At 41.0% G+C, this 27,862-nt stretch overlaps 1 protein-coding gene across 6 annotated transcripts; it reads right to left on the bottom strand.

Annotated features, from left to right (window-relative positions):
• Positions 1 to 366: 366 nt before the first annotated feature.
• Positions 367 to 27,593, bottom strand: gata3 (GATA binding protein 3). Of its 6 annotated transcripts, XM_068059504.1 has the most exons (8): positions 27,499 to 27,593; positions 25,984 to 26,031; positions 18,398 to 18,757; positions 16,569 to 17,108; positions 13,482 to 13,583; positions 11,561 to 11,706; positions 8,853 to 8,978; positions 367 to 1,029 (listed from the first exon to the last, which is right to left on the bottom strand). In XM_068059504.1, the coding sequence occupies exons 3-8, from the start codon at positions 18,630 to 18,632 to the stop codon at positions 730 to 732; spliced, it is 1,449 nt and encodes a 482-aa protein (XP_067915605.1). In that variant the 5' UTR covers positions 18,633 to 18,757; positions 25,984 to 26,031; positions 27,499 to 27,593; the 3' UTR covers positions 367 to 729. The 6 variants fall into 6 exon arrangements, with proteins under 6 accessions (XP_067915605.1, XP_067915606.1, XP_067915607.1 ...); XM_068059505.1 differs by lacking the exon at positions 25,984 to 26,031; XM_068059506.1 differs by lacking the exons at positions 25,984 to 26,031; positions 27,499 to 27,593 and adding an exon at positions 19,258 to 19,410 and having other exon boundaries at positions 11,561 to 11,703.
• Between the last annotated feature and the right edge of the window lie 269 nt (positions 27,594 to 27,862).

The raw sequence follows: 27,862 nt of genomic DNA on the forward strand, positions 1-27,862 counted from the left end.
TTGGCAATATCCGTGTATAACACTGATTGCCTGCAACTGATAGCACTTCCTATGTGGAGGCTGAAGCCCAGATAAATGGTCTGTCTACAAGGTAATGCATCAAACAACTTCCGCTGGTGTGAGGCAGTAGATCTGGGAATTTGTTTTCGGCAGTTTTACGAGCAGAGAGGAATAGTCTGGCTCTCTTCTGTCAGTTTTCTGTCTCCACTTTTTTGAAACTCTGTGCATCTCCCCCTTAGTCAAAGGGTCCTCTCCAACCATCCATGGCTGATCATGGTACATACAAGAAGCCCCATGCAGTCTCACAGTTGACCCATTCTTCCTTGTATATTTTACAGGTATTTGCAAGATTGGGGTGGGGTTGAAGGGAGGGAGGGTGGGTGGTATCTTGTTTAAAATTATATTTCACAGCACAAGATCCTGTCTCACAAATAATTGCATGTCTCACAAAAGGTGATGAGTCGACAATGGTGTATTCACAAATGGTGGTTGAGGATTCAGTGGTGGACCATACATACACAGCATACTGAGCTCCTTACGGGTGATGTATAGGGAAACTCTTTATCTGAAGCGAAGCTTGCTAACAGAAGTATAGTTTATGGTCGTCCAGTCTCAGAGGCTTCCTATCATCTGAAAACGGTTGACATTGCTCGCTCTTTTTGTCTCATTTGGAAAATGTTAATGCAAAGCAGGCTTGCTCTGCAGCCCCAAGCTTTGAGCTGGATATTTCTAGCCCATTGCGGTGACCATACTAGAGGGATGGTGAGGTCCAAAGGACAGGCTGGAAGGTGGATGCATCGGTGTTGGCGTCGTCAGCATGTGGCCTGAGTGGCTGAAGGGTGGAATATGATGAATCGGGGACATGTGTCTCGTGAGAGTTGTAGGGCTGAACGAGCTGGCCTTGTCCATGAGGCTCTTTGAAAATTCATCCAGACCATCGTGGGTCTTTTTGCTCTTCTTGGATTTACTGGACATTTTCCTGTTCCGAGTTTGGATTCCCTCCTTCTTCATGGTTAGTGGTCGGTTAATCTATAGATGAAGAAAGGAAACATTTTAAATGAAGTTTTATTTCCCCCTCCTGGCCCCAAACCTCCAATGTCCTCTCTTGTAAGCCCTGACTTTTGCTGAGGCATGGTTCTATGGGCACCAATAACTCTTCAGACTCTCACTAAAGAAGCGAGCCTTCACATGTGAGCCTAAGCTGTGAGTATCATTCAACTGTAGAGGGCTGAACCGATCCTATGCTCAGCCAGCACACATACATATACACACACACATTCTCACATACACAAACTTTCCAACACCATTCACTGAATGGAATCAGAAGTGAGAATACCAACTCAGCTTTCCCTTTCCTAAAGCCAGGTCGCTAAGGCTAATTCTAACAACCCAAGTGCTATCCTGGTTAAGATGAGCTAACGCACTACAGACAGGAAACTCAGCTGTATGTAACCTCTTAGTCTGTAAAATATTATTTATTTATTTTTATTTTATTTAGAGATACAGCGCTGAAACAAGCCCTTCGGCCCACCGAGTCTGTGCCGACCAACAACCACCCATTTATACTAACCTTACAGTAATCCCATATTCCCTACCACCTACCTACACTAGGGGCAATTTACAACGGCCAATTTACCTATCAACCTGCAAGTCTTTTGGCTGTGGGAGGAAACCGGAGCACCCGGCGAAAACCCACGCAGTCACAGGGAGAACTTGCAAACTCCACACAGGCAGTACCCAGAATCGAACCCGGGTCCCTGGAGCTGTGAGGCTGCGGTGCTAACCACTGCGCCACTGTGCCGCCCTTTTTTTAACTTTTTTAAAATAAATATTTACAACAACAAAGAAAGTACAGCTTGCTGAATTTTGTTTGTGACAATACTTTTCAATAATACATTCTATGTGTTGTGCATATGAACAAGTGGCTTCAAAGTAGATCCTCCGCTGCTTGCAATCAAAATAGAAGCATTTACTGTCTAAACCAGTGGTGATCCTTATTTGTCTGTCTGGTCCTTTTATGCAACATAGCAAAATGGACACAGAAAACTGTATGATACCAGAGCACAAGAAAAGGAATGTTCTCAAGTTTCTTGAATACTATGTAACTTGTCCTCATTTACAATCCCGTTACTTAATTCCCATCTTGGGTAACTGCAACAGCTATCAATCAGGTTCTAAGTGGAAAACTAACACCTTCAAGACATCACACAGCAGGGATTAGCACAGTTGATTTTCAGGCAGATGAGCCTTTAAGTACAGAATTAAATAGAGCCAATCTTTAAGAAACTTTACAGCACTAAATCTAAAACAATAATACTTTTTGTGATAAATGTCAGGAAATGATTGCACATTTCAAACGCTTCCCTTGATAACATTGGTGCAGCACCAAAAAGAAGTGCACAAAACAGACTTTTTTTTAACCAAAATCATCAACAGTTGCCTCCCCTTTTTTCTTCCAACCCTGTTCTGACAAGTGAATTTGGCCATCACTAATGATGCATAATGTGAATGTACAGAATTAATAGACTAATTTACCTAACGACTGTCACGAAGCGTCTTTGAAAGAGTTTCTTGCTGATGTGTGCACTACATTTCATGCAATGGGACCCTAGTTCTATATTGTTTATTGGGAGAATTTAACCTCGGAATGTGCATTGTGCACTTAATACTTAAAACATAACCAATGCTCTTAAAAGATCTTTGATCTGTGGAGCTTTTTATCATTCCTTTAAATAGCTTCATTTTCATCACCCATAAATGTCCAAAGTGCTGATGCTGAATTTCATACCCATGAGCACTGTGATCACACCCAACTCACCCAAATGGATTGGTCAAAGTGCTGATCTGAACACTGCCTCCAGCATTGTACTCCACAGATCTTAAACACTTTTTTTTTTGCTTCACACCCTTAAGCCATGTCTGCAGTTCTGTTGTATTACATCCAGCATAGATACAAAACATTGCATACACTGCACACTAGGTATCTGTTAAATGGCTAGAACAGCACTGGTTGGTAAGTTTACAATTGTGCCTTCAAAACATTCTACTTCCACATTTTTTAACAAACTAAGTAAGTAAAGTGCCTAAATCGTGGAATTGTGTTAATCTTTCTGTTACATACAGAAAATTAAGGTTAAGAGAAAATAAACCAATGAAATTCATTCAGACAACCATAGTTGCTTTTTACCCCAAAAACCTTTTCCTCTTCCATTGCTTCCTGTCCATTCTTAAAGGTATTGGTTCTTGCTGGGTGCTATAGAACTTTTGGCCGAGGTGGCCATATGTAGGCCTCAAATGGGCTGCCAGCTATTCCACTTAAAAGCATCACACCCATGCCTCATCCTCAGCTCAACCAATGCTAAAACACAGGCACTTTCTCTTGAGGGATTGTCACGGGGTGGGGTGAGGGGGATGTAGAGTGGGTAGTGATAATGATTACAAGCAGGAATCTTTGCTGATATTTTTCCCCCTCCCCAGCCCAGGGCTGCCGAAACAACACCCAACCACTTTCTAGTTGAAAACTGTTAACTCAGCACAGCCCATGGCTGAAACCACAGGGCCTCCTGGGGAAAAAAACTATTGCTAAGAAACAGACAACATCAAATGTACATTGTCACAATTGTAAATGTACGTTGCCATTTCAACAACCACCACCACCGCACCCCACCCCCCAACCCCTTCCTGACCCTCATGCCTACATCTCTGTCCTGGGCTTGCTACAGTGTTCCAGTGAACATCAATGCAAGCTCGAGGAACAGCATCTCATTTACCAATTAGGCACACAAAGCCCGCAGGACAGAACATTGAGTTCAATAACTTCAGAACATGACAGGCACCCCACCTCTTTTTATTTTTAGTTATTTTTTTCTTTTTTCTTTTTATTTTATTTTAGTTTGTTTCATCATTCATTTTTCTTATCATGTGCTTGCCCACTGTTTTTTTCATGTTTTTGCTTTGAGCCAGGCCTGGCTAAACAAGTCACCTTTAACCCCCATCCTCTCCATCACCTCTGACTACATCATCAGTCTGGCCAGTTAGGTGGTGAAGAGACAATAGAATCAATAGATTCTGAAGAAGTTCCTCATTTAGGTCACAGAATGGACTTCATTGATCCCTGGGCACAACTCAAACTTTTTTTTTTGGTTCTCACTTGCTGGCTTACTAGTCGAGATAAAGAAAATCCAGGCCCTTCCAATCTTAAACCAGTTCCCCAATCTATGGTTATCTCAGCTATTCAATTGCGCCCACCTCCTCTCACTTCCCCAAAACAAAACTTTCTTCAGTGTATACTGTCAAACTGTGCCCCATGACTTCAACTCCATCTGTACTCAAGGTGCATATCTTCAAAGAATAGTATAAGCAGCAGTCTGATTTCCAAACTCCAGCTTGAGTATTCACTTTTCTAAACTAGGTCCTATCCAAAACTGAAAGCAATTTCCCCACAATGCCAGCACAGTATCGAATGAACTTTCAGCTGGTGCTTTTGACCTTGCAGCGTTCTCGGATGGTTTGATTCTCTTTTTGTCTCTCTCATAGGTTGGACCTCATCTCTCCCTTCTCAATCTCATTATAGAAGGTTGCAATCAGGAAGATTGCCATAATAATCAGACTGAGGAACATGGAGTGAATTCTCTTATGTACATTATGGGCTGGATCCTGTTGTCCCACTGGTGCAGAAAATGGCGGCCACCCCACACGAGAGCTGCGCCGCTGCAATTGCATGGCGGGCGGACATTTAACATATTGATGGTGGCTGACCTCCCTCCCGCCGCCGCCCCCCACCCCCCAAATCACATGGCAGGGGCAAGCAGCATTGGCGATGCCATTCACGGTGTCACCTGAAGCCAGTGCCATTTTTATAAGGCTGCCAGCTATGTAAACAGTTCTAAATCATGCAGAGTTGACCCCTTCACCACTTCAGTTGCGTCAGCTTCTCCTGGATGGGAAAGTGAAGATGCGAATGCCGCACAACGTGCTCAATATTGGGAACTGAAGGTAAGATCACAGGGAATTAAATTTAAATTCATGCAGACAGGTATTTTAAATATGTAAAGTAGGATCCCGTCGCAGAGAGGGGGCGGTGATGCCAAGTAGCCTCACCACCACCGGAAAGATCAGGCCCAGCAATCCCAGCGTCGGGTTCAGTGGTGGCTGCTGCCCCCATACCCTTAGAGCAGTTGGAGGGAGAAGGGGTCAACTCTGCATTGGTAGGGTAGTTGCAGGGGGCAAATATGTATTTTTGGTGTGGTTGGGGTGGGGGGGTGGGGAAGGCGAGGGCAACTCTGGTTTCTTCGCAAGGCTGGCATCACTTTCAAAATGGTGTCAAGCCTGCGCAAAAACAGTTGACGCCATTGATGGTGTCACCGAGGCTGCCCCCGCCGTGCGATTGAGGGGCGCGGCCGCCCTGCATATGATAATGAGCTGCCAGGCTCAAGATCGCAGCGGCACAGTGGCACGTGGCCCGTGCGTGCCAGCCGCCATTCTTTTACACCCACCGCTGCTCCTGGCAGCGGGACTACAAAGTCCAGCCCTATGAGTGGGAAACAATCTACCAAACCAGCCCAAGAGATTGTCAATCCTTTTCTAATTGAAAAAATGTTATCCTAATGGTATGACCAAAAAGCTATTTTAGTATAAACTAAATCTTCTGTAATTATAAAACTGATACACCACTTAATAGTTAGCTGACAGTAATAAAGTAAACTAAGAAATATGTCTAATGGATCCTGGGCTGCAGATCCAAATGAACAAATGCCTACATAACAAAAATCACTGTGCTCCAAATATAATTATGTGAAGTGCTTTGAAGTGGCTGAACATGAATGTTAAAATTCTGATTTTCCCAAACTATGCAGTAAACACATTACTATGGAGTGGATACATTTTAACATGTGACTTTGATGAACTTAAAAGGAATGCCATTATGATAAGAAATCGCTGAGTCTTTTTCAAACAATAACTGAGTCTAAAACTATTTATTTTATTGTTGCTAAAATGTTGCCATGATTCCCCTTTTTCCTTCTTCATTATCATTTCTCCCTATACCTAGCTTATGCTATGATGTTCTCTGCATGCACCAGCTACTCTGGGCTCTGATACACCTGGATAGGTGATGTTACCCAACACTACATCCATTTTTACTTAGTTCACTTCTAGCTGGCAAATTTATACTGAGCCTGCCTAATTCATTGCTAGTTAATGTCACTCTTCTCATGTATTAAGGACTAAAAAGCTTACCAGTTCTACGTATTTTAACCCAAAGCTATAAATCAGCAACTGAAAAAACGTACTCTTTAAACAAAATTTATGTTAATGCACAGCAAATCAGCCAGTATCTGTTCCATCTACTTATTTACCTATGTATTTTTGTTAGTACAGTAACTTTCAAATCTATTGAATTACAACTAAAATCGTAGCAGATTCAATAGTTCTTCCTAAAAAGCTGCTTCATCGTGACATACTGTAATTTATTTGGGACCTAAAACTGTAATGGAGGCTTAATGGTAAGGAAAATATATCACAATATGGTTCAAATACTCTCAGCCTGCAGTAGATAGCTCTTAGCTGGATCATATCTATCTATATATATATTGCCCTAAATTGACCAGCTGAGCATTGACAAGAGGTACGACAGATTTAATGAGGTATTTACCTGGTTTGTATTGAAAATGCACAGATGGACAAGGGAGAGGAAATGTCGTTACTAAGTGTATCATCAAAATGATTTAATAAAGAAATTAGGTATGGTTGGTGAACATCAAGCTAATCTCTGCCCCTCAAACCTAGTATCACTGTATATTATTGGGGTTCAAAGCAAATGTTTGTTTAATGGAAGTTGTTGATTTAACAGCAGTTGGTTAGAAAATGTTTACAATACCTGTTTAAAATTACTGGCAATTACATCAAGATCTGAGGAGATGCAACCACTTGAACTCTCTTATAAATGAGTACTGGAGGTTAGTCATTATCTTTTTCAATGTAACATTTTGTGACATTCTTGTAAACTTGCTCATAATAAGATTGGACAGAGATGGGTAGAGCCTAAAGCAACAAACATGACTCAAAAGCCTGTGGGCTAAAGTTTATTGGCAGCTGCCAGAGAAATGCACACCAGATGAAGTCTGTCCACACTGATGCACCGTAAGGATTAATTGATTGAATTAGACTGGCGCCACTCACGTGACAATTACTGCAGGCCCTTAAATCCTCCCCAATAAACTGACAACAGAGGTGGTCTCTCCCACAGCGCTCCACCTCCCGACAGAACAATCCTGCTCACATTTCACAGCAACACAACCAAAAGGTATCGCTTTCAATTTAAACCGTGTACTTATGATTTCGTCCTTTTGTCAACCTTGCCTCCATAGAATTTGATTAAAAGTGCCCGGCGCACATATTAACACGTCAACCAATTCAAGTCAATTACATTTCGTGTGGCTCTTCAGTTCCATCACATTTACAACTGAATTGCTTTCAATTTCAGTTTTATAATCGGTTACCTACTTTGACTCGCTGAATTTATTCGACGACGTTAACGTGCATAGTTTCTACAATCATACCTCGCCAGTTTCATTTGTTGCCCCTCGTTTAAATATGTTGTATTTATTTAGGTTTTCTGGGGTCTTTTTTTTCTTGCGCGTCTTTCAATGAATGACAATATCATAACGAAACTTAGGGTGTTTTAACTTGCTTTGATATCCACATCATCCTTTTACATGGGGATGTTTATTCTTTAACCCGACAGCTCAATACATCAAGCCTTGCTCTTCTCAAGTTTCCTGCACCTTTTATTTTTTTCAAGTTTACAATAGCACCCCAGTCCATTTTGTTTTCCTATCTCGCCCAACTCCGGCTTTTTTGTAACATGTTCCATCCAAATTTTATGTAATGGTTTTTCTTTTGTATCCATACTGCCGTCAGCTGACTTCAAATTTAATGGCCACTTCTGAAGAAAGGTCACTGACCTTAAATATTAACTCTGCTTCTCTCCCCACAGATGCTGCCTGACCTGCTGAGTATTTCCAGCACTTTCTGGGTTTTTTTTTTCAAATTTAACGGTGTCTGTGTGTGGGAGTGGATTTCATTTCTGCCTCACATCTTTCCTCTCTTTCTCCTGGGATCGCTATATTTCAAGTAACTGGTCTTCATTGCACCTTTATGCAGATTTTTTTCTCTGATATTCTGATTAACGCCAGTTTCACACGTAACCTTCACTTAGCATATATGGGGTTGACTCCTACTAAGATGCACCTTGTCTTTCAAGAGCAACTTAATTCACACGTTAATAAAAACAGGAAATGCTTCACTATTCCCATTACCATCTCCTGTTGCCCCGCATCATCATCGCTTTTCTCATTTAGTCTCTCCCGCCCCTTCCACCCTATCACAGACCTTCATTATTGTTCTTTCTCTGCCTTCAAACCTATTACATCTCCAACTTATTGCAGTTCTGAGCAAAGGTCATGGACCTCAAACGTGAACTCTGATCCTCTCACCACAGATGCTGCCTGACCTGCTGAGTATTTCTAGCATTTTCTCTCTTTATTTCAGATCTCCAGTATTCGCAGTACTTTGCTTCCGTACTGACGATTCGCTCTACTTCTTGGTGTTAAAATAACGACATTTTTTTTTAGAATGAAACAGCACAGAGGGAGGCCATTCGGCCCATCGTGCCTGTACCGTGTATTCGCGTGTATAGCCCATTGGAGAATTGCAATTTCCCCCCAAAACATAATGCAGGGGTGCGGGGCAACGAATACAGAAGCATTTTGACAGGGAACCGACAAGCAGCTTAACAGATCTCCCTGGTTTGCTGTATGCAACACGCAGGGGCCCCGGTTGCTTGTACTCACGTTGTGGAGTTTGTAATAGAGCCCACAGGCGTTGCAGACAGGGTCTCCGTTGGCATTCCGTCTCCACAGTGTGGTGGTGGTAGTCTGACAGTTCGCACAGGACGTGCCTGCCCTCCTGGCAGCAGACTGAAATAACAAGGCACAAAGAGACTTTTTAAAAGGAAACACACACCAAATCTGTACATACAAGCAATGTCACAAGGGTTTGAGTGCAGCTCTTTCAGTAAACAGTTTGTCATAAACATTGTATATTGTGCTTCCTCTCGCCATTTTCTTTACAGATCTCAAGCTGAAAATATCTTTAACAACTCAGCATTTATACATAATAATTGTATCGTGTTTCCTACATTACAACAGTTAGAAAAAATACTTCATTTCCAGTAAAACGCTTTGGGACGTCCTGAGGTCACTAAAGGCGCAATATAAATGCACTGTTCTTTTTAAAATTTATTGTATCGTTCCAAATTTATGATTATATGGGAGACCTTCTTTAAACTGATTGTCTTGGGGATGCAGACACAAGCGATGTTTGACTGTATGTGCGCTGTATATACACTACATGGGAAATAGATCGGTGGATAAGGATCTGCTTACTGAAGCCTGAACCATCGAAAACGAAATATGCACAAATATTACACGTAGTGACTTTGATGCTCACACAAACCCCTGAAATGGCTGAGTAACATCCAGGCAAGTGAACAAAACTTATTCAAAACCGGCCTGTCAAATGTTCCACAAATCATTAAACAATTGCAGGGCGAGAACTGAACTTTTAAGATTTGTAAATGCAGCATTTTTTTTTACTGTTTCTTTTATATATAAAGAATGTCACGCTGCTTAAAAATTAGCTATTGAATTATATGTTTATACCTGAAATACTTCGTTAAACAGTGTCAGTTGGAATAAAACGCTGTGTAAAAATCCTGGGTTCTTTGGCAAGCAGTTTATTGTACAAAAGGTCTTTAATATAACACCCCTTACTTTCTTAAAGGAAAATGTCTTTCTCTGTAACAGGATTGTGCAGGTTTAGGCAGGAGAATGGCGTATGTGTCTTTGGGAAGCGAGGTCTAGGAAGTGAGTCCGGGGTGGGGGTTAAATTCTTCCTATCTTTCGAATGTCTAAAGCGTCCGTACATACACATAATAATACAGTTCCGTTAGTTTGACGCATACTTTTCTGCTGCTATTCCCTAATTCGTTTTCCCAGCACCAAAATGTGAAAGTATTTTTGGGACACGCACTGCTCCATTTAAAAAAGCAACAGACACAATTCAGAAGACGCCAGCATTGAATAATTCTTAATACGTGTTATTGTATTAAGAACAGAGAACAGTCTGGACTAATAGGGTGCCACATATTTCTCTGCTGATCACAGAGACTTCAGGCTGATCCTGTTTAGACAGTCACCCGAAACTCCCTGCACCAAACTTTAATCATTCCATTTCTTCCCCCTCCTCCTGATTTCTTGTTCAAACACCTTTGTGTTTTGAGGTCGGGAAGGGATATTGTTGTAGAAAGCAGTTATCTCGACCCGGCAGATATCCGGCCGCCTTTTCATAGGAAGTCAGCTTTTTACATTAGAGAGCAGGGAAGGTGGGGGGTGGAGGGAGACAGTATAAAGAATGGGGAGACCTGCTGCCAAATAAGTGCACTGCAAACATTTCCCTCCCTCGAAAGTTTTCCTATCCTAACGAGGCCGTGAAAGATTGGAATTCCATTAGGGGTCAGTCATTAGAATCAACATTTTCACAAGAAGACAAAAGACTGCCCTGGGAGCGGGATGGTTTGGGCAAGGGAATACAATTGATACAACATTAAATGCATGATGATTGATTAGCAGCAAATTATAATCAACAATTTTTTGTTTCCTGGGATGGGGGGGACGCGGGGGTTGCGGGGGGGGGCGGTGGTGGGATTGCTCTGAAAAGTTTTCTGGCAAACAAGTGAAGTCTTAAAGACAGAATGAGCCAGGTTCAGATGAAGATTATACTAAAGAGAGGGCAAATCTCTCAGCAGTTACAGTGTGTACCTTTGACTAAGGTGCCAGGAATAACTGGCGTTTCTATAGGCTGAGGGGAAGGTCTGGAATGGATTGTTAAAACCCACAAGGGCTTGTCATTTTGATGTACCATATTGCATATGTTTGGAATGGAATGATGACATTGTGAGCCTAGATGTGTTTCACAGTATATCAAAGGGGTTCTTGGTGGCTCCCAGTAAATGACGTAGTTGCAATGCGTTGTAAGAAAAAAGGCCAATCTACAACACTGAGAACGGAAAACCAATAAGCACATTTTCTGTGAGCCATGCAGGAAGTCAGAATGCGATTAAAAAATGTCACGTAAAGGACCTATTACTTGCTAAGAGTTCAGTTTGACTTTTTAAAAGATATATATTTTCTCCAACTTAATTTCCATTTGAGATGTCCTTCAGTAATACGTTGTCACTTCTGACAATGAAAAGAGGCAAGATGCGTGCAAGACTTAGATGCTTACAGAAATACATTAATATTCTTTCTTCTTTACGGGTGTTACAAAAATAACTAGAAATACCCGCGCCTTTCCTTCCAAAACATTTGAAGAACTGATTGCAGTACTCGAGGTGTCGTATCAATTTCCGCAACACCCCCCCCACCCCCCAAAAAAAAAATCTTACTCAGATCAGGAAATGAAAAGCTGCTGTTTGATCATTTGATCCCCTGCTACGTACCAGTCTCCTCTTGGGTTTGATGAGAGGTCGGTTCTGGCCGTTCATTTTGTGGTACAGACCACAAGCATTACACAGATAATGCCCAGTGCCGTCTCTTCTCCATAGGGGGGTAGAGGTGGCTCCACAGTTCACGCATTCTCGACCTTCTGAAACAAAATCACAAGCCAGTTACTTCCAGTCACTTTAACGCGCCACAGTTTATGAGATGTTATTCGGTTGGGAATGCATGCTGTACTCGATGCATTTGTGTTGTCCAATGCATTAACCACTAGCCACATGTGGCTAATTGGATATCCAGATGTGGCTAATTGCCTTTCTGCTTAGTAAATGAAACATGAATAATAGACACGGTTCTTGGTCATGTGATCTCAATATTCATTTCGTGCTTAAGTGTTCTAACCTTTTTTGTGCGTTTGTTGGTCAAGTAGATTGAAAACAAAGGGTGCGAGTGTTTTTTTCATCATTGTGACTACTTTACATCCTTGGTTACTGAATGGTGGCAGATGTTTGTTAAGTAAATATACACATGTGAAATGTAATTGTGTTAAGGTATTTTCTGCTAAAATTAGTGCATGCAGCAATGGTGTCTAGTCAGCAATTCTATTGGACTACACAAGCTCACAGTATACGTGCAGAGGCCTAAGTATTTGTATTCAGAAAACAAGTCCGGTTATAATTTCTAAGTGTATTATCTATATTACTGTATGTACATTCCTGTAAAACAGTATCAACAACTGCCTAAGTACTATGTCTGAGTTGATTGTATGTATTTATATTATAGAATAGATACATATTATGTATAGTATTGGTATTAGGATGCCTATATATGGTTTACTTTACTTGTATGGACTGTATAGGACACCTTAGAAACGTTTTTGTAACGCAGTTGGACAGGCATAATGGCCGACTTTAAAGATTATAAATGCAAAACGTTAAAGCCTGTGTTATAATTTTGAAAGTCAAGAGTGGAATAGTCCACTCTCAAAGCTACCTCTGTAACCCAAGTTGAGGTAGTGCGAATGATTTGGCACTGCTTCCTGGTATATGATCTGCTTCTGCTACACTATGGTAATCCCACAGTTGCTTTTCCTCTCTGTATGCTTGCAGGGCCCTTTGTTTTTTGTTTATCTTTCAGCACATCACATTGTAAAAGTCCTTTTGAAATGTTTTAGCATTACTTCTGATGGTTTGTACTTTTCATTGCTCTTTTAAAATGATCCTTTATTTAATTTCTACATAATGTGCATGGCGCCACCGAGGACATCAAAGTACGATAAAGCGTGTCCTAACTCACTTTTTAGGCAAATATTTGCAATGCAATGGGAACACAATTACATTAGGCTGAGTGCAGTCTTTAACTTGTGGGTTAGGATATCTTGTTAAAGCTATTTGTAAACGCTAAAGGTTATTACAAATCTTTAATGGTCGCTATTTATTGGAGGGCCAATAGATAAGTAAATGAGTAATTTACATGCATTCGTGGATTCGAATAATGGACACAAAAACTCTTCAAAGAATATTTCCCAGTTATCTGTTTGCCAACTTAGGGTCAGCTCCATAAGAGTCAACCATATGTCTGCTGGCAGCATAAAAAGATTCTATTGAATAACTTTTTAAAAATATGACTGATGTACATACCAACACACAAAAAAGCTTAAAACAATGGAAAATTGTACATTTCACAGTTTTCAATAAATTGCAAGACAACAAAATGCCATGGATACTGCAAAAAATCTTAATTTCTAGATACAAAAGTGTCAACTGTGCTAACGCTGGCTGTCTCCATCAGTATAGCAAAAAATGCATCAACTCTTGGTAATGACTATATGAGCACTCCTAGCTGTTGACAGTTGACATCTTTTTTTTTGACAATCATATGCCGTTTACTGGACAATGTCCTGACCTACATAAAGTCGCACACCTATTAAAATGTCGAATGCACATATCCCCAGTTCACTACAGCTTGATCGGTCAACTTCCAAATGGTGCAATTTACAGTCACGAAGTATTTTTTCGCGATCCCCTGAAAAAACAGAAGGGGAACGGTCAATGCATTGCTTATTTATCCTTTATGCCAGTCTGAAGAATGGGACTCGGACACATTAAAAGGGACTTTTGTGCATTAGATTTTTTAATAAACATTCAAAAAAGGGGGAGGGGAATATTGTGATCAATCCTGACTGATTCTGAGCCTGTGGTGTCTTCAAATTCAAAACTATCAGTTTCACGAGTCCAAATTTCGCCGCAACCAGAGATCTACTTTGACCTGAGTTTAAGCGTTAAAGGGACAAGGCAATAATTCGCTGGTTTGGGGTCATCAGTAGGCACTGTCAAGTTGAAAATAAAGTGAGCTTGTAAGGGGAGTACTGCAGCTTTAAGGGACAGTGTGGAGATGTGTATTTTTTGAAGGGTGGTGTATGGGGGGGGGGGGGGGGGAATGGGGAGGGGGGGTTGGTGTCGGTGGTGGTGATGCATCTAACACGTCCCGTTGTCTCAGTAGCAACTCCTGTGTATTCAGTTTGGCGCGTGTATGCGGTGACAACCGCAAGAGTTAAAAGTTAACTGGTCGCATCACAGCTACAGATCTTTTCGTCCTTTAATTTTTTTCTGCACTACCACCTCTAACTTGTATGTTCCAATCACTTTTTTTATTCTCTCCTCCCCCCCCCCCCCCCCCTCCATTACATGTTTCTTTTCTAGCTTTGCCTCTCTTCAGCATTACAGTGAATCTTTAAAGAGCATGCAAAGACTATTGAATAAATACGTTGAGGAGGCATCCGCACCCTAACCACAAGCTCTAACCGTTTTTCCAAAAGTTGCAGCTTGACGCGCTCTTTATAGAAGAGAACAGACTCGAGGGCAAGGCACCCGTACTTTAAACCAAAACACGTCCCCACTCTTTTACCTTTAAATGTTCGTATCCATTTTTATTTCATTTTAATTAAAAAAGGGAAGAGAGAATTATGTTGCGCAAAATCTTCTCTCGGTTTGGCTTTTCCAAACCGCAAATACCTAACCGATGCATTTAAAAAGTCTCCCTGTGAAAACATACATCATGCTGAGCGACAAAAGTGACCTATTTTTAAACATTTTTTTTCCTAGCATGTATCAACTTACGCCTAGTCTGCTGCCACATACAACACGACAAGAACAGCTTTGTAGAAATCTAGCTGATGCAAGTCATTTTCAATAAATTAGCCCTAGGACTTGATCTGCCATACAAATAGTTATAAATCACAGAGTAATCCCACCAATATACAGAACTGTGGAAGAATATTTTGGAAACAGCATTCAGGCAACGCTTAGATGCAAATGCATAATTTCAATATATGTTTTCAAAAACATACATAATTTATGAAAAGAATAACAATGTAAAAAAAATTGCTGAGAAGAGTAACCACTTCTATGTTCTTTTGTGGGACCTGCTGTGGTTTCTTTACCCATTGCCTAGCATGGTATTACTTAATAAATGAAATTGAGGTCTTAAATGTATTTATTGATTGTGTTCAATTTGCTCATAAATGTACATTTTTGTATCTTGCACTATCAATGTCTGATTCTTGCATTAATTAGATCAATGTTGCGGACTGGCTAATCTGCGGCTCGCTGGGTTATTCAATCACCGATAGTACAGCAGATAATTCTTCATTTGTAGAAGACCCCCACCCCCCCCACCCCACAACCTCCCGTTACCACCCGCACGCCACCCCCCCCCCCCCCCCCCCCCACCCCTCTTTCTCGACTGCTCTGCATTTTGGTCTGTGTCTTGCCGCATCCGGAATCTATTAAACTTAACGGCGCTGGATAAACAATGTAACTGTCGCGTGCATCAGTCTGAAAATAATTGGATTAACTAAAACATAGAAAGCCGAAAAAGGCCAGTCTGCTTCTCCCAGCCCCATTAACTGCTACGTTGATATAACTCGAGAAATCTGATCAGATTCACCAGACCTCTGGTGTTGCTCCTCACTGGGAAACAGCATCAGATTAAATTCAGTTCATATCCAGCAGTTCAAGGTACATAATAGAAAGTGATTGCAAATCACCCAGTGTACTTTTATATTGCAAACTGCAACGTTTAATGGGAAGGACATTGCTGTTTCCCTTTTGTTTAAAATTATTCAGGCTGTTCTGGTATCAGACAGACATCTAAGTTGCCATCACAGTTGATAACCAACCTGTGAACTACCCTACCTGTGCTGCTCGATAAGGAAATGGGAGGGGTGGCTTGATATTAATAGATAGGTTATTTCCATTGTTTATGTTTGAAATCTGTGTCAATATAAGATAATAGAAGGTTGCAGTAATGTCATATTACTGTACTTTGTAAAAAGGTTTAGTTTTGTATTTTTACATGCACCAGTTTATTATTTTTACATGAATCAGCTACAATTTGCGTGTGTTTTTGATGGACTTGTGTTTTAGGATTCAATTTCTAGCCAAATTCAGAACATGAATGTTCCTTTCCAGGCTGTATTACTAATAGTGATATAATCACAGGATGTATTTATTACTGCAAATATGCCCCAGCTCTTTTGTACCAATTATAAGCTCACACTAACCCCTATTGGTGAGTGTATGTGTTTTACTTATTACAAATTTGAATTCTCATTTGGCAAAAAAATCAGTTTAATGCAAATGTAAATGAGGTCGGGACCTTCATGGCCCTCAAAGTGGCATATATTGTATTTACTGCATGTATCTATTGGATACAGGTTACAATGTCTTAATTACTTATTTAATGTAAAGCTTTCTAAGGTATTACGTTCTGTTTGTGTTTGTTTGTGCAATGGTACACACTTGTTTATTCCAATCATGAGTTCACATTATCTTAAATAATTCCAGCTAAATAATATCTAACTAAATACTAACTAGATGATAAACATACAGAAAAGATTATCAATTTGATATAGTAACCTTGATTTCACAGTGCCTCCAAGTGTTTCAGTGAGCAACACCATGATGAGTGCTGGATGTTTTGTTCAGTAAGAAATGGAGTGATGCTTACCTGTGCTGGATCGTGCTTTTGGTCTTGCTTTGGAAGGAAAGCCTGGGGGAGATCCTCCTAGCAGGCTGCCAGATGGGAAGAGGCTGGAGCTGTATTCAGGGACGTAAGGTGGGTATGAGGCCAGAGGGTGATGGGCTGAGGATGAACACCCTCCTAATGCCATGCTGCTTCTGGGGTGAGAGGATCCTGTCTCCAACTTCATGCCCTCAGCCAGGGACACCTGGTACTTGATGCACTCCTTGTCCTCCTGGCGGCTGGAGCTGGTGGATCCAGGGGTGGAGATGGTAGGGTCTGGGGAGACATCCTTGGGAGGGGTAGGGGGAAAGGTGAACAGGTGAGGGCTGGAGTGTCCTGCCGAGAGGGATGCTGATGAGGATGGAGGGTAGACGGAAAGAGCTCCCGGGGAGCTGTGGTGGAGTGGAGCCTTGCTGAATGCACTCAGATTCCAAGGAGAAGCATTATGATGAGAGGCAAGGGCTTTTCCTCCGTCAAGCCAGGACAGGGAGCCATGAAGCAGAGGAGGGCGGCACACCTGACCCCCTAGAATGACAAAATGAAAGGGTGTATCAGTATACAACATTGTACTTCATCAGAATCCCTCCCTACTGAAATGTTCTTATTTTCAAATTTACTTATCATGGTTTGCACCACTCTGTATTTTTTTTAATTTAAAATCCTATAAATGCTTAAGATTCACAGTTCAGTACTCAGTTTTATCTTAAAATGAACCCCTTTCAGTTGTGACGCTACTTGTTTTAATTGCCCACGCTCATTTTTAGCCATATTCCCAAACATTCACCAAGGATAATGAGCTGACGCTAAGAAGCGTTTTTTTTTCTTCCTTTTACACGATATTAAACGCTTGGTGTGCAGCATTCCGTTCCCTCACTATAATCATTCTTTATGCAAACTGTGTACTGCAGTGGATATGGTATATTAGTCTAATGGGAAGAGTTGTGCAGAGTGACACCTATGAAGAGAATCCACATACATCCTTTCAGGTACAAATGTTTCATGTATTTTTTGTGTAAAAAGAATTTTCTTTATGAGTTATGTGCCAAAAAAGCGCTAAGGGGTGAGGAGAAATTAAAGTCTACAAATCTACTTTCAGTTTACAATGTATATAGCTTTCTCCGTCACCTACTAAACTTGTCACGAACAAACACCACAAATGACAGCTTTTAAATACATTCAACAAGTCACAAAATGAACGCCCACGCTGCTAATGGTCACAAAAAATAGAACATTATCTACCAAGTATCTAGTCAAGCTTTGAAATGTTAAACTTTGCGATAGGCAACAGTGAATGTAATAATCCATAACAGATTAGAAAACCTGGTTTCAATTGACATCATAACTCAATGCTTTTTTTAAAAACTAGTTTCGAGACACAGAAACCGGCAGCTCTCCACTACATCCGGGAAGTACTCGCACTAAATGGCCCAAATGGCCCCTCTTTCTAAAGATCTCGAACAATATGTCAACTTCAGATCAAAAAATGCAGAACGAAGCATTTTTTTGTCCCTGGAGTTTGAGGCCCGGTTTTAGCAACTTTGCCTTCTTGGAATACAGTTTTAAAGACAGTTTTTAAAGGGTTCAGTAGAAGACAACCTCCACTTTTCCGTTCCCCTCATCAAAGTTGTCAATGTAGGCTTCTATATTTTTTTACATCTCACCAGTATGGCAAATGCTCAACTGATATGTCCTTATTTCACTTCACTATGTATTTGCGAAATAGTTTTCTGAAACACGCGTGGCTAGGTAATTAATCAATATCTGGAACTGAGAACGCACCCGGTGAGGGAAAACTACCGACGCGCAAGTCTTACCATGGTGAGGAGGGGGATATCTCTGCACCGTTGCCCTGACCGAGTTTCCATAGTAGGATGCAACGTGATTCGCTTGACCATCGATGTTGAAAAGTACATCCACTTCTTCGGACGGGAGATAGGGCGCGGAATCCACGTACCCATGGCCGAGGCCCGGGTGGTGAGAGTCGGGATGTTGTCCATTTAACACGGCGGGGTGATGGTGAGTCATCCAGCGAGGCTGATCAACTTCCATCGCGATCAAACTTTTAAGGAACTTGTTTTACAATGTGTGTATATATAGATATGTCCGAGATTTGGTCTCTTTAAATGACAGAATCCACAAAGTGACCCTCCGCGGCTGTTTTTTTTTTCATACACCTGTACGGCAGGGGAAGAGGGAGAGGAAACGGAGATTACTTTAGGCGAAACTGGCACCTGACCCTTTTATAAAGCAGAGAGGAGAAAAACAGCAAATAAGTCTAAAATCGAAACTAATTTAAAACGACGCTGGATTCTGAATGTCCCGCATCACTGAATGCGAATAAAGTTATTAACTTAACAAGGAACATTAAAAAAGCCATCAGTTACGCCGCCTGAATCCACTTCGTATCGAATACACGATTCCCCCTCCCCCCCACCAAAAAAACTTTAGATAAACTGTGACTTTAACCATGCAGATTTCTGATCAATAATTATCTCCTAAATATGAACTTTAACGCGGCTTGCTAGTTAATTACGATCATTACAGTTCTATCGTAAAGGCATCTTTTACTGCGGCTCTGCATTATTTATTTTTTTAATGAACAATTTTGCAACACATTCGCCCTTTGAAAAGATTTTGGATGAAATGAATGGATTTGAAAGAATGCGGGACAAACCTTTTTCTTTGCTGGCTGAGAGAGTTTGATCAGTCGCGCACATTGGCTGTGGCTGGAGAGCTGACTGATCAGATTGTGTTTATGTCCCAGTTTTTTTTTACAGTGAAGGCATTCTCTCTGAACTGGCGGATGGCGCCAGTCGGCTCAATGCACGGCGCGTCGGAACTTAAAAACAACCCACCCCCTCGCGGCCAATCAGAGACCTCCTCTCCTCTTCTTCCAGCCACCGCAAGCTCCGCCCTTAACCGCCCTCTGATTGGTCAGACCTCCCTCAGCGTTCTGCCCCCGCTCTGCTGTCTATTGGTGGATGGTATGCATTCTAGGTCCCGCCCACACCGATCTAAGACAATCTATTGGCTAATCCTTGGGACCATTGTCATAGGGTTCCAATGAGGAGGAGCCTACTGTGCTTTTTTTTGATCATCGGGGAATCTCCGCCCACTGAGTCGCGATTGATTAGTGGAAAGGTTTTGGCTTGGAGAAGTCAGCCTCTATTGGTTAGCTAGAAATGCCAATCATTTCGCTTCCGCAATTTAAGTGCGTCCCAACTTTGCAAAAAAAAGTAAATAAAAAGGCGCATTTTTAATAAAATGCAAACTATATCTAAAACGAAGTTGTCCATCCTGGGAATGATTGATTTTTTTTATACTCATCAGACATACGCTTGGATATATTGTGCGAATACGTATCAATATTCGGATTTTAAAACATCATTTATTTTTCAGTGGCACCTCAGTGCAGTGAACATGTAACGAGTAATAATTGAGTAGTAAGGATTTGTTTTTACGCGAAATGAACAATTATGAAATATGCATTACCATCTGAGCAGCAGATCATAAATGCCATGCAACAATTGGCAAACAAAAAATAAAGAGCAGATTCGGGCGTTCATGGGTAAACAACAAGAACTTGCATTTATTAAGCGCCTTTAAGTCAACCACACGTCCCAAGGCGTTTCACTGGAGTGTCATGAAGCAAAATTAGACATGGAGCCACACAAGGTGGTATTAGATCAACAGCTTGGTCAAAGAGGTAGGTTTTATAGGGAGTCTGAAAGGAGGAAAGAGAGGGAGAGAGAAGGAAAGGTTTTGGGAGGGAATTTACTCAGAGGTCAGCAGAGATGGAGCGATTAAAATCGGGGATGCTCAAGGGGCCGGAATTACAGGAGAAAAATCAAAAGGTTCTCAGTGGAAAGTGCTTTCCTATATATATATATTCAAAGCGAAGGATGGTCACAGGTGATTTTTCCCCCCTTTTCTCGATATAATCGCGTCAGGTAGGCATACTGCCTCGCATTCGTGAATCATTCCACTTCACTGCATTGGAATAGGAGGGCCGCGGGGTGGTATTCAGTGTCTCATTCCCAGTTTGGCTGCTTCTGGCCCACAGATTGACAGTATGTAATTGGGAAATGGGAGGTTGCTCTTTTGATGCTCTGCATTTTACTAAGATGGTCCAGCCACGCCGACGCCACTTGACGTGACGTCATTAGTTGACTAAATAGTCAGGAAATGATCTGGGCAGAATAAGGGAGCGGACAGGGATTTCAGATTGAAAAGGCTAGCATGGTAACGGAAGCAAAATGCAACCGAAACAAAATACAAAACATAGATTTGTTTATGTCTGAGTGGTGAGAAAGTTAATATTGTTCATTCCGAGCAAAGATTTTTTTTTTTTTGGGGGGGGGGGCTGAGTTTTTTTTTTAATTTGGAGAGAAGGCCCTGAACATGACAATTTCCTAAAGTTTTTTTGTACCCTCTAGGGTATTAATATCTGGAGACTGTGGGTGCCAACCCAGGGTTCCAGCGTTACATGCACTGTTACCATCTAAAAGCATTTGCTGAAGATACAATTTACTGAATGGGAACAGACCGAAAAAAATGAAGCCGCAAATGCATTTGTGATTCTCACACTGGAATGTCTGCACTAAATAGCAATCCAGCCGTATTCCAAATAATCATTTTAATCTGAATCACTGTATTGCTCACCCTAAACATGGAGTTACTGTTGATAAAGCATGACTATGTTTGCGAAGAGGTCTTTTTCAAATCAATCTTCACGATCATCACACAAAACCTGCACAATATGTATTTCAATATAACTTTTTTCCACCTCTCCCCTCAAAAAGGTCTTTTTTTGAATGAATTTGAATGCTACGTGTGGGAGGTGATTGAGATCACGATTGATTTCTTCCGTACAAACACGCCTTGTCTATTAATGCACAGAAAACCTTGATCACCAGAACACATCGATGCAACCATGTCACATTTAATGCGTGTGCTTTGAAAGCTCGGTCTACTTTCACAATAAAATGGACGTTGTCCATTTTTAAAGGGGTCGAAACCCTTCTTTGCAGAGTAGTTTTCACCCCATAATCGTGTTAGTTTTTGTCCCCTCCCCCTCTCTCCACACTAACTTGCCCACCTCCCTTCTTTGGTTTGATTCACAAACTTTCTTAGAAAAGCAATGATACTTAATGAAACCAAAAGTTTCACCAAGCAGGTAAATAGGCCAAGCAGATGGTATTTAAGAACTTGTAAAGTGAAATGTTGTTAACACTGAACTGTAATAGCTTAAGGTCATATGTCTTGAGGAGAGAACATTTCACTGACACCACTGGAACCGGGGCTGGAAACCGGGACGAGATCAGGTCCAATATTAAAGATGACTGAATCTTTCCCATTCCTTAATGTATAGTTTCGTAACTGATAACAATGTTAATAGTAAGAGGAATAATCTACCAACCCGGTCTCAACACTGCAGGTTGGATCTTAGCAAAGCTTAACAAGCCCAAGTAGTTAACTTCAAGAACTTTTATGAGCGAGTAATGACACAGAAACAGCCGGTACTATAATTACAATCTATGGACCATAATTTACTGATGGCGACCACACACTATTCGGGAAGAAATGAATATGGTGAAATAATGGATTGAATGAATATAAGTTTAGTAACTTGTGACGTGTGAAAGTTGGAGCTCTCTCTTGAACGTGGCACATCTTTAATTATACTGCAATTGTAACTAACAAATGTGGAATCTCTGAAAAAGACCTTTTTTGTGTTGGTTATTATGCTTTTGCTGCCACTTCTAATCCCGCCCAGTTACATGGTGTGTGCTGATTGACAGGACCTGGGCTAATGGGCGCCATTGTTTCAACAATTAGCGCAAAAAAACAATTGTGGAGAAAAAAAATAGCGTTTCATTTGATTTGAATTTTAAAAGGCGCGCCACCACCATTGATGTGGATTGTATCTCCCTCTCCAAAGAAAGAGAGAGACAAAAAGAACACAAAAAACTGCCTGGGGAACATTATCTGTCGATTCACATCGATCTCCTCCTAAAGACTGAAGAACATGTTTGCTGTTATGCTGTCATCACGCACCGCAATGGAGATAGACCACGTGTAACCGGGCAGATCCTGACTCGCCAGAAATTACGGTCTGATTAACCGGCTAACAGTTGCACTGTGTTGCTTTCGGTCGGATTTGATCGTCTATCTCTATACATATAATATTTGGTTTAGTCACTGCTCCCCTGTGCAGGTAAAGTTGTATAAATAGCCCTTGGCTGAGGCACAGGGTTACGCTGAGGACACAGCCTAAAGGCGGACAGCTCTCATATTGTTAAAGGAAGTAATGTTAACTGGTTTTAAAAAAACTTAAAATATAGCGACTAACTTGTATTAATAATAGAATATATTTAATAATTGAAGATCCGTTCAAACGAGTAGTTGTGCATGCGGACGGGACTGGTCGGTAACTAACAAACAGTAGAAAATACTTTAAACCTAAATATTTAACTATTCTAATGAATGCAATCAGTTTTTTTTCTCTTAAAAAGCCTCTTAAAGAAACGCGTAAGAAAAACTTAGTTAATGAAATTCTTCTTCATCTGAGCGCCATATATTCTATTTCAATCTTAATTACAACGTATTTTTGTTAATCTGTTTACTGACAGACCAATTTCTAAATCAACTATGATATAAACGCGGAGTTTTGTAGATTTATGGAACTGATCTGACATTCACAAGCGAATCGTTTGGATAAAGAAAACCAGACATCTGTAGATACAAAGGCTGGTTATTTATTGCCCTCCTCACTCCCCCAGAACATTCTTATTTAAGTGCTAATTCGATTCTTATCAGATTTATCACTTACAGAAGGAGTAAAGGTGTTACCGTGCTGATATATTTATAGTTAAATAGTGACACACAGAGGAGAAATGTATTTTCATCAGAAAATTGATCAATCCGATGTTCAGGCCAAATCAGGAAACTGAGCAGCGCAGAAAGTAATTGGTGATTGTTCTATACTTTTATAAGAAAAAAAGGTGCAAGATATTCTGAAAGTGTGCCTGCACTGATCTGCCTGTGTCTGGATGCGGGATGGGTGTAGATGTCTAAGCCCCTTCCTTGCGTGTGTGAACATGCTGGGCACTGACATGTCAATTTCAAGTCACAGGCTGGTAAGTTCCGGTGAGTTTCACTCTTTAACTGGGGCTTGTTTCTAACTTAAAGACAGCCAGCGTTCTTTTAATGTACATTTAAGTTGGATCCTTCGTTCATTTCCTGCAGATTCCGAATACAAGTATTATTTCCTTAAGGGCTTCTCTTTTTCGCTGTGCTGAAACAAAACCTGAGTATTGCTGAATAAAGAGACATGCTGTCAAAACTCTCGGCAGCATGTCTTTTTTCAGCAAAACAAAACCTGTTTTTTTCTTAACCGAAGAGAGAATAAGCTTCCGTCTTCTAAAGTAACCTCAACAAATAAGCAATGAGAGTTTAGAGGTCAGCTCAATTTTGGATTGAGCAACGTGCAGTTAGTAAGGAGAAAGCTGGTCAGGGTTCTCTGTACTAGGCTGTGGTATATAACAGCAACTGTGACCATCCCCACTGTGCTGATGTGAACCTTTCTAAGTTGCATTCTATTTTCAAGGGTTGATGAGAAAGGGGTGACAAGTCTTATAGAAGACAATTTCTGTAAATTCTGTCTGAAGTTTCATAAATCCACACATAGGGATATGTTAAATATTATAGCACTTCAAGCTGGGGGGGGGGGAGAGAAAATATTATTGGACCAAAATTTACACAATTATATTAATTATTAAGCATGACCAACCTGCCTGTGCCTGTGTGTGTGCATTAAACTGACAACAGAATTACATTCTGTATTAATACGGAGCAAGCATTCCTCTTCATAACACTGGCTTATGAGGGGTAGGATTATTGGGCGCTATCTGTGGCCGAATTGTACGGCGTTAATAGCGACCAGAACCATTCTTGCCTCTCAGCCATTGTTGAAAAGCGGGAACTCAGTAGGGAGACTAAATACTTTATAGTAAGTTACATCCGAGTACATTGATATTAATATTGTGCCTCCGCATTGTGTCTGTGTCCCGTTACAAGACTTGATATATCTTTCAACTAATGTTTTTAAGTCGTCCGGTTTAGTGAAATGGGGTAGCCAACCATTATGTAGCGGTGTATTTACAATTGACAGAGTGAGGGATGAAGCGCTGGTCTGAGCTATTGACATATCTCTGGCTTTGTCAGGTAGAATCCTCGACCTGGCATATACTGAGATAGTGCCAATGACTGTGCGGAGATAACTGCAACAGTCGATTCTGAACTCAAGTGTTTCCCCCTTGAGTATCAGGAAGGACCTATCGCCTCTCAGAGGCGACACGGTGTATGTTTAATACAGAGCAGAGTTGATAAAAGTGCCTACATTCATCATTAGACGCACTGTACTTTTTCCTTAATAGCAGGCAGTTCCACGGGGTGGCAAACAGAAAATAACGGCCACATTGTTCGGGAGACGTTACATGTTTCATCGCAAAGTTTAGCTGGTTAATGAGATAATACTTTTTCTGTCTGCGTCTCTGTCACGTTTTACAAGATCGACTGGGGCTCCGGAGCCCATCCATGCGACCCTTTGTTGTTTCCTGAGACGCGTATTTAGTTTGAACATTTCAACCGGGGGCAAACTGCGTCCAATTACAAATCCAACAAGAAATACTTATGTATTTAAATGAAAAGCGTTTTAGTTGCCTGCTAAATGTGGGACGCGGCGCACACGGCGAACTGATCGCTATCTATGCGAGGTTTGATTTCAAAGGAAACACCGTGCATGCATTTGTGTTCATTCATTTCCCTCTCATTTTGATCTGTACGCCACAGTAAGTTTGCAGTTCCACAAATAGTATCAGAAATAGCATGTAGCTTTTGTATGTCAGAAGAGTGGTTCATATTGCGGCGACTAGGTCGTTTATGAAAAAAAGGATGAGACAAAAGTAGGAGCAAACCGAAAGCAATGAGATATGTTGTGAGACCATGGGAAGAGACGGGCGCACTAGAATAACGTGATGTGCTGCCTTTCAATACTATGTCGAAGACTGGTCGTAAGTTTTATTCTCTAAGAGTGACCAGATAGATGAGCAACATTATGTTACAATTGATCAGTCACTATTGCCCTAAATAGTGGGAGATTCAAATCCCCCATAGAAATACAAAGTTCAGCATCGCCTCTATCAAAATCACTTCACATTTTTATCCTTAGCAATGTGATTTTAAAAGTTCCACATATGCATATAGACATGTATTTGTCTACACTGATATGTGTGCACATATACACACAGGTGTCCAATATTCATCCACATATGCACACACATGAATAAACGTACATCATACACACGTATACACATAAACATATATGCACTGCACTTACAGATGTTCCCGTTGACGAAGCTGCCAAGGGAAGGTAGGGAGCGCCTTTCTGAAAAAAGTGAGATTGACATGAAATTGATCAGTTTTTGTTGAGACTCATGGCTGTTAAATCACAGCCTTGAGGAGTGACACTCATTCTTTTGTTGCATCTATTCCATCAGTATTTCTCAGAGTCACACAAACGGTGACCCGATCTGGCGTAACCAATATCATTCATCCCCATAAAGATCTTTTGCATAAACCTTTCATTGTCAACAGAAGGAGGACTCCCGGGCAAACCCGTAGCGCGTTTTTCCATTGTTATCAGCATTGCCTGGAGATAAACAGCGCAATCTACCTGCCTAATCCTCTCCCCCAAAAAAACCCTTACTCAGTTCATAAATTCCAGTGTGACACACCACATCGATTGATCAGTACCAGATGCTAATACAGCCAACGCAAATATATAAATTGCGTTATTTTAGGTTATAATCGATCTAAACATATTTACCGTGTATTAGAAATTGGCGTAAAATTAATATCTAGTTTATTAAATAAAAGGCGCACAGAGATATAGCGTTCATAATGGTTTTTTTTGCATCTTTTACATTCGAGGCCGGGTTAATCATGTTCAATTTCATATTCTGTGCAGGTAAAACCGTGCATTTTGCATCGGTAACTTCCTCTTTCTCACCCGTCAATGCTCATTAATTGTGCCCATTCCAAGACAGGAGAAAGCGGCCCCCAGTTACTGTCAGTTTCTGATTGGTCTCACATCATATAACGTTTTTAGTTCATTTCAAACCAGACAATTTATATATATATACATATATATATATATATCTACACGCAATCAGACTGCCTCACTCACAAACAGCCCCACCAGCTGTATTGGTGAACTATAAATATGAATTAATTTTGACTACTTTCATACAGTGTAATAATCCCTTTGTACAATGGATATTGATGAGATCGGGTGCGTTTAGGGAGGGTCTTCAAAATCCGACTGAAATTAACTTCTAACGAGATTTAATTTAAAGGTCCGAACCACAATTCGTTCCGATCAGTTTCACATCACGTACATTTACTCAAACAGTTCTTTATTTTTGACGATGACACCGAGAGCAGATTGCCATGTTGTCCCAGATGAATTGCATTTTGAAATCATTTCTGTTGTATTTCAGGATCGTGTCTAAATTTCAATCAAACCGACGTACGTAAAACCCCATAATTTGGTCGAATTGCACAGTAACTGATATCCAGGCATTCCAGATCAAACAATCCCTCGACGCAGTTTGACAATTTATTCTGACCCGGTAACTTGATGACAAAATTCGGGTTGATATTTCATAAAAATGAAGCTCACAGCGATACGACCCAAGCACTTGTCAACGCGGACACGTTTACTAATGCTACATTATTATTTATTTAACATAAGGAGCAAACTGTTATTAATGTAACCCCCCGTTTGAGTGCCTTTGGGGCTGGCCCCGCTCCACGTGGAGAAGATGTAGAGAAAATATAAATATTTACTGACCTCTTGAGCTCTTGTGTGGAGCCTGGCGCTTGCAGCTTGCTGTGGTTTTTTTTTCTGATCTCTCTCCCAAAACTTATCGCACAGTGACAGACAGACGAGCAATGTGCAATTAAAGCCCTGCTCGCTATTTCAACAGCGAGAACTCTTCATTCAGCCGTGTCTGCTCACGTAAAGCCAGCCTCCCGAGTTCGCTTCCGGGTTGTTAAGGTAGCTCAGGTCAAGGAGAGGGACTGACCACCGAGACAACCTGATTAAATCGTCATTTAAATGCTTTTCGAGTTGAGAAGGGAAAAAACAAACAAACGTGGCGTTTTATAAACGCGTTTGCGATTTAAGGGACGTCTAATATCTTCCTGATACAGAT

The sequence above is a fragment of the Heterodontus francisci genome, chromosome 27 (genome assembly GCF_036365525.1).
Source record: "Heterodontus francisci isolate sHetFra1 chromosome 27, sHetFra1.hap1, whole genome shotgun sequence".
In the NCBI taxonomy this organism is placed as follows: domain Eukaryota; kingdom Metazoa; phylum Chordata; class Chondrichthyes; order Heterodontiformes; family Heterodontidae; genus Heterodontus; species Heterodontus francisci.

Bases quoted from the DNA above. Each gene is read 5' to 3' on its own strand.
- gata3 (XM_068059505.1), bottom strand. From the start codon at position 18,632: ATGGAAGTTGATCAGCCTCGCTGGATGACTCACCATCACCCCGCCGTG. The intron at 8,979-11,560 runs GTACGTAGCAGG...TTGTTATTTCAG, and splicing joins TCAAACCCAAGAGGAGACTG to TCTGCTGCCAGGAGGGCAGG. The intron at 1,030-8,852 runs GTGAGTACAAGC...CTTCATCTATAG, and splicing joins TCTATTACAAACTCCACAAC to ATTAACCGACCACTAACCAT.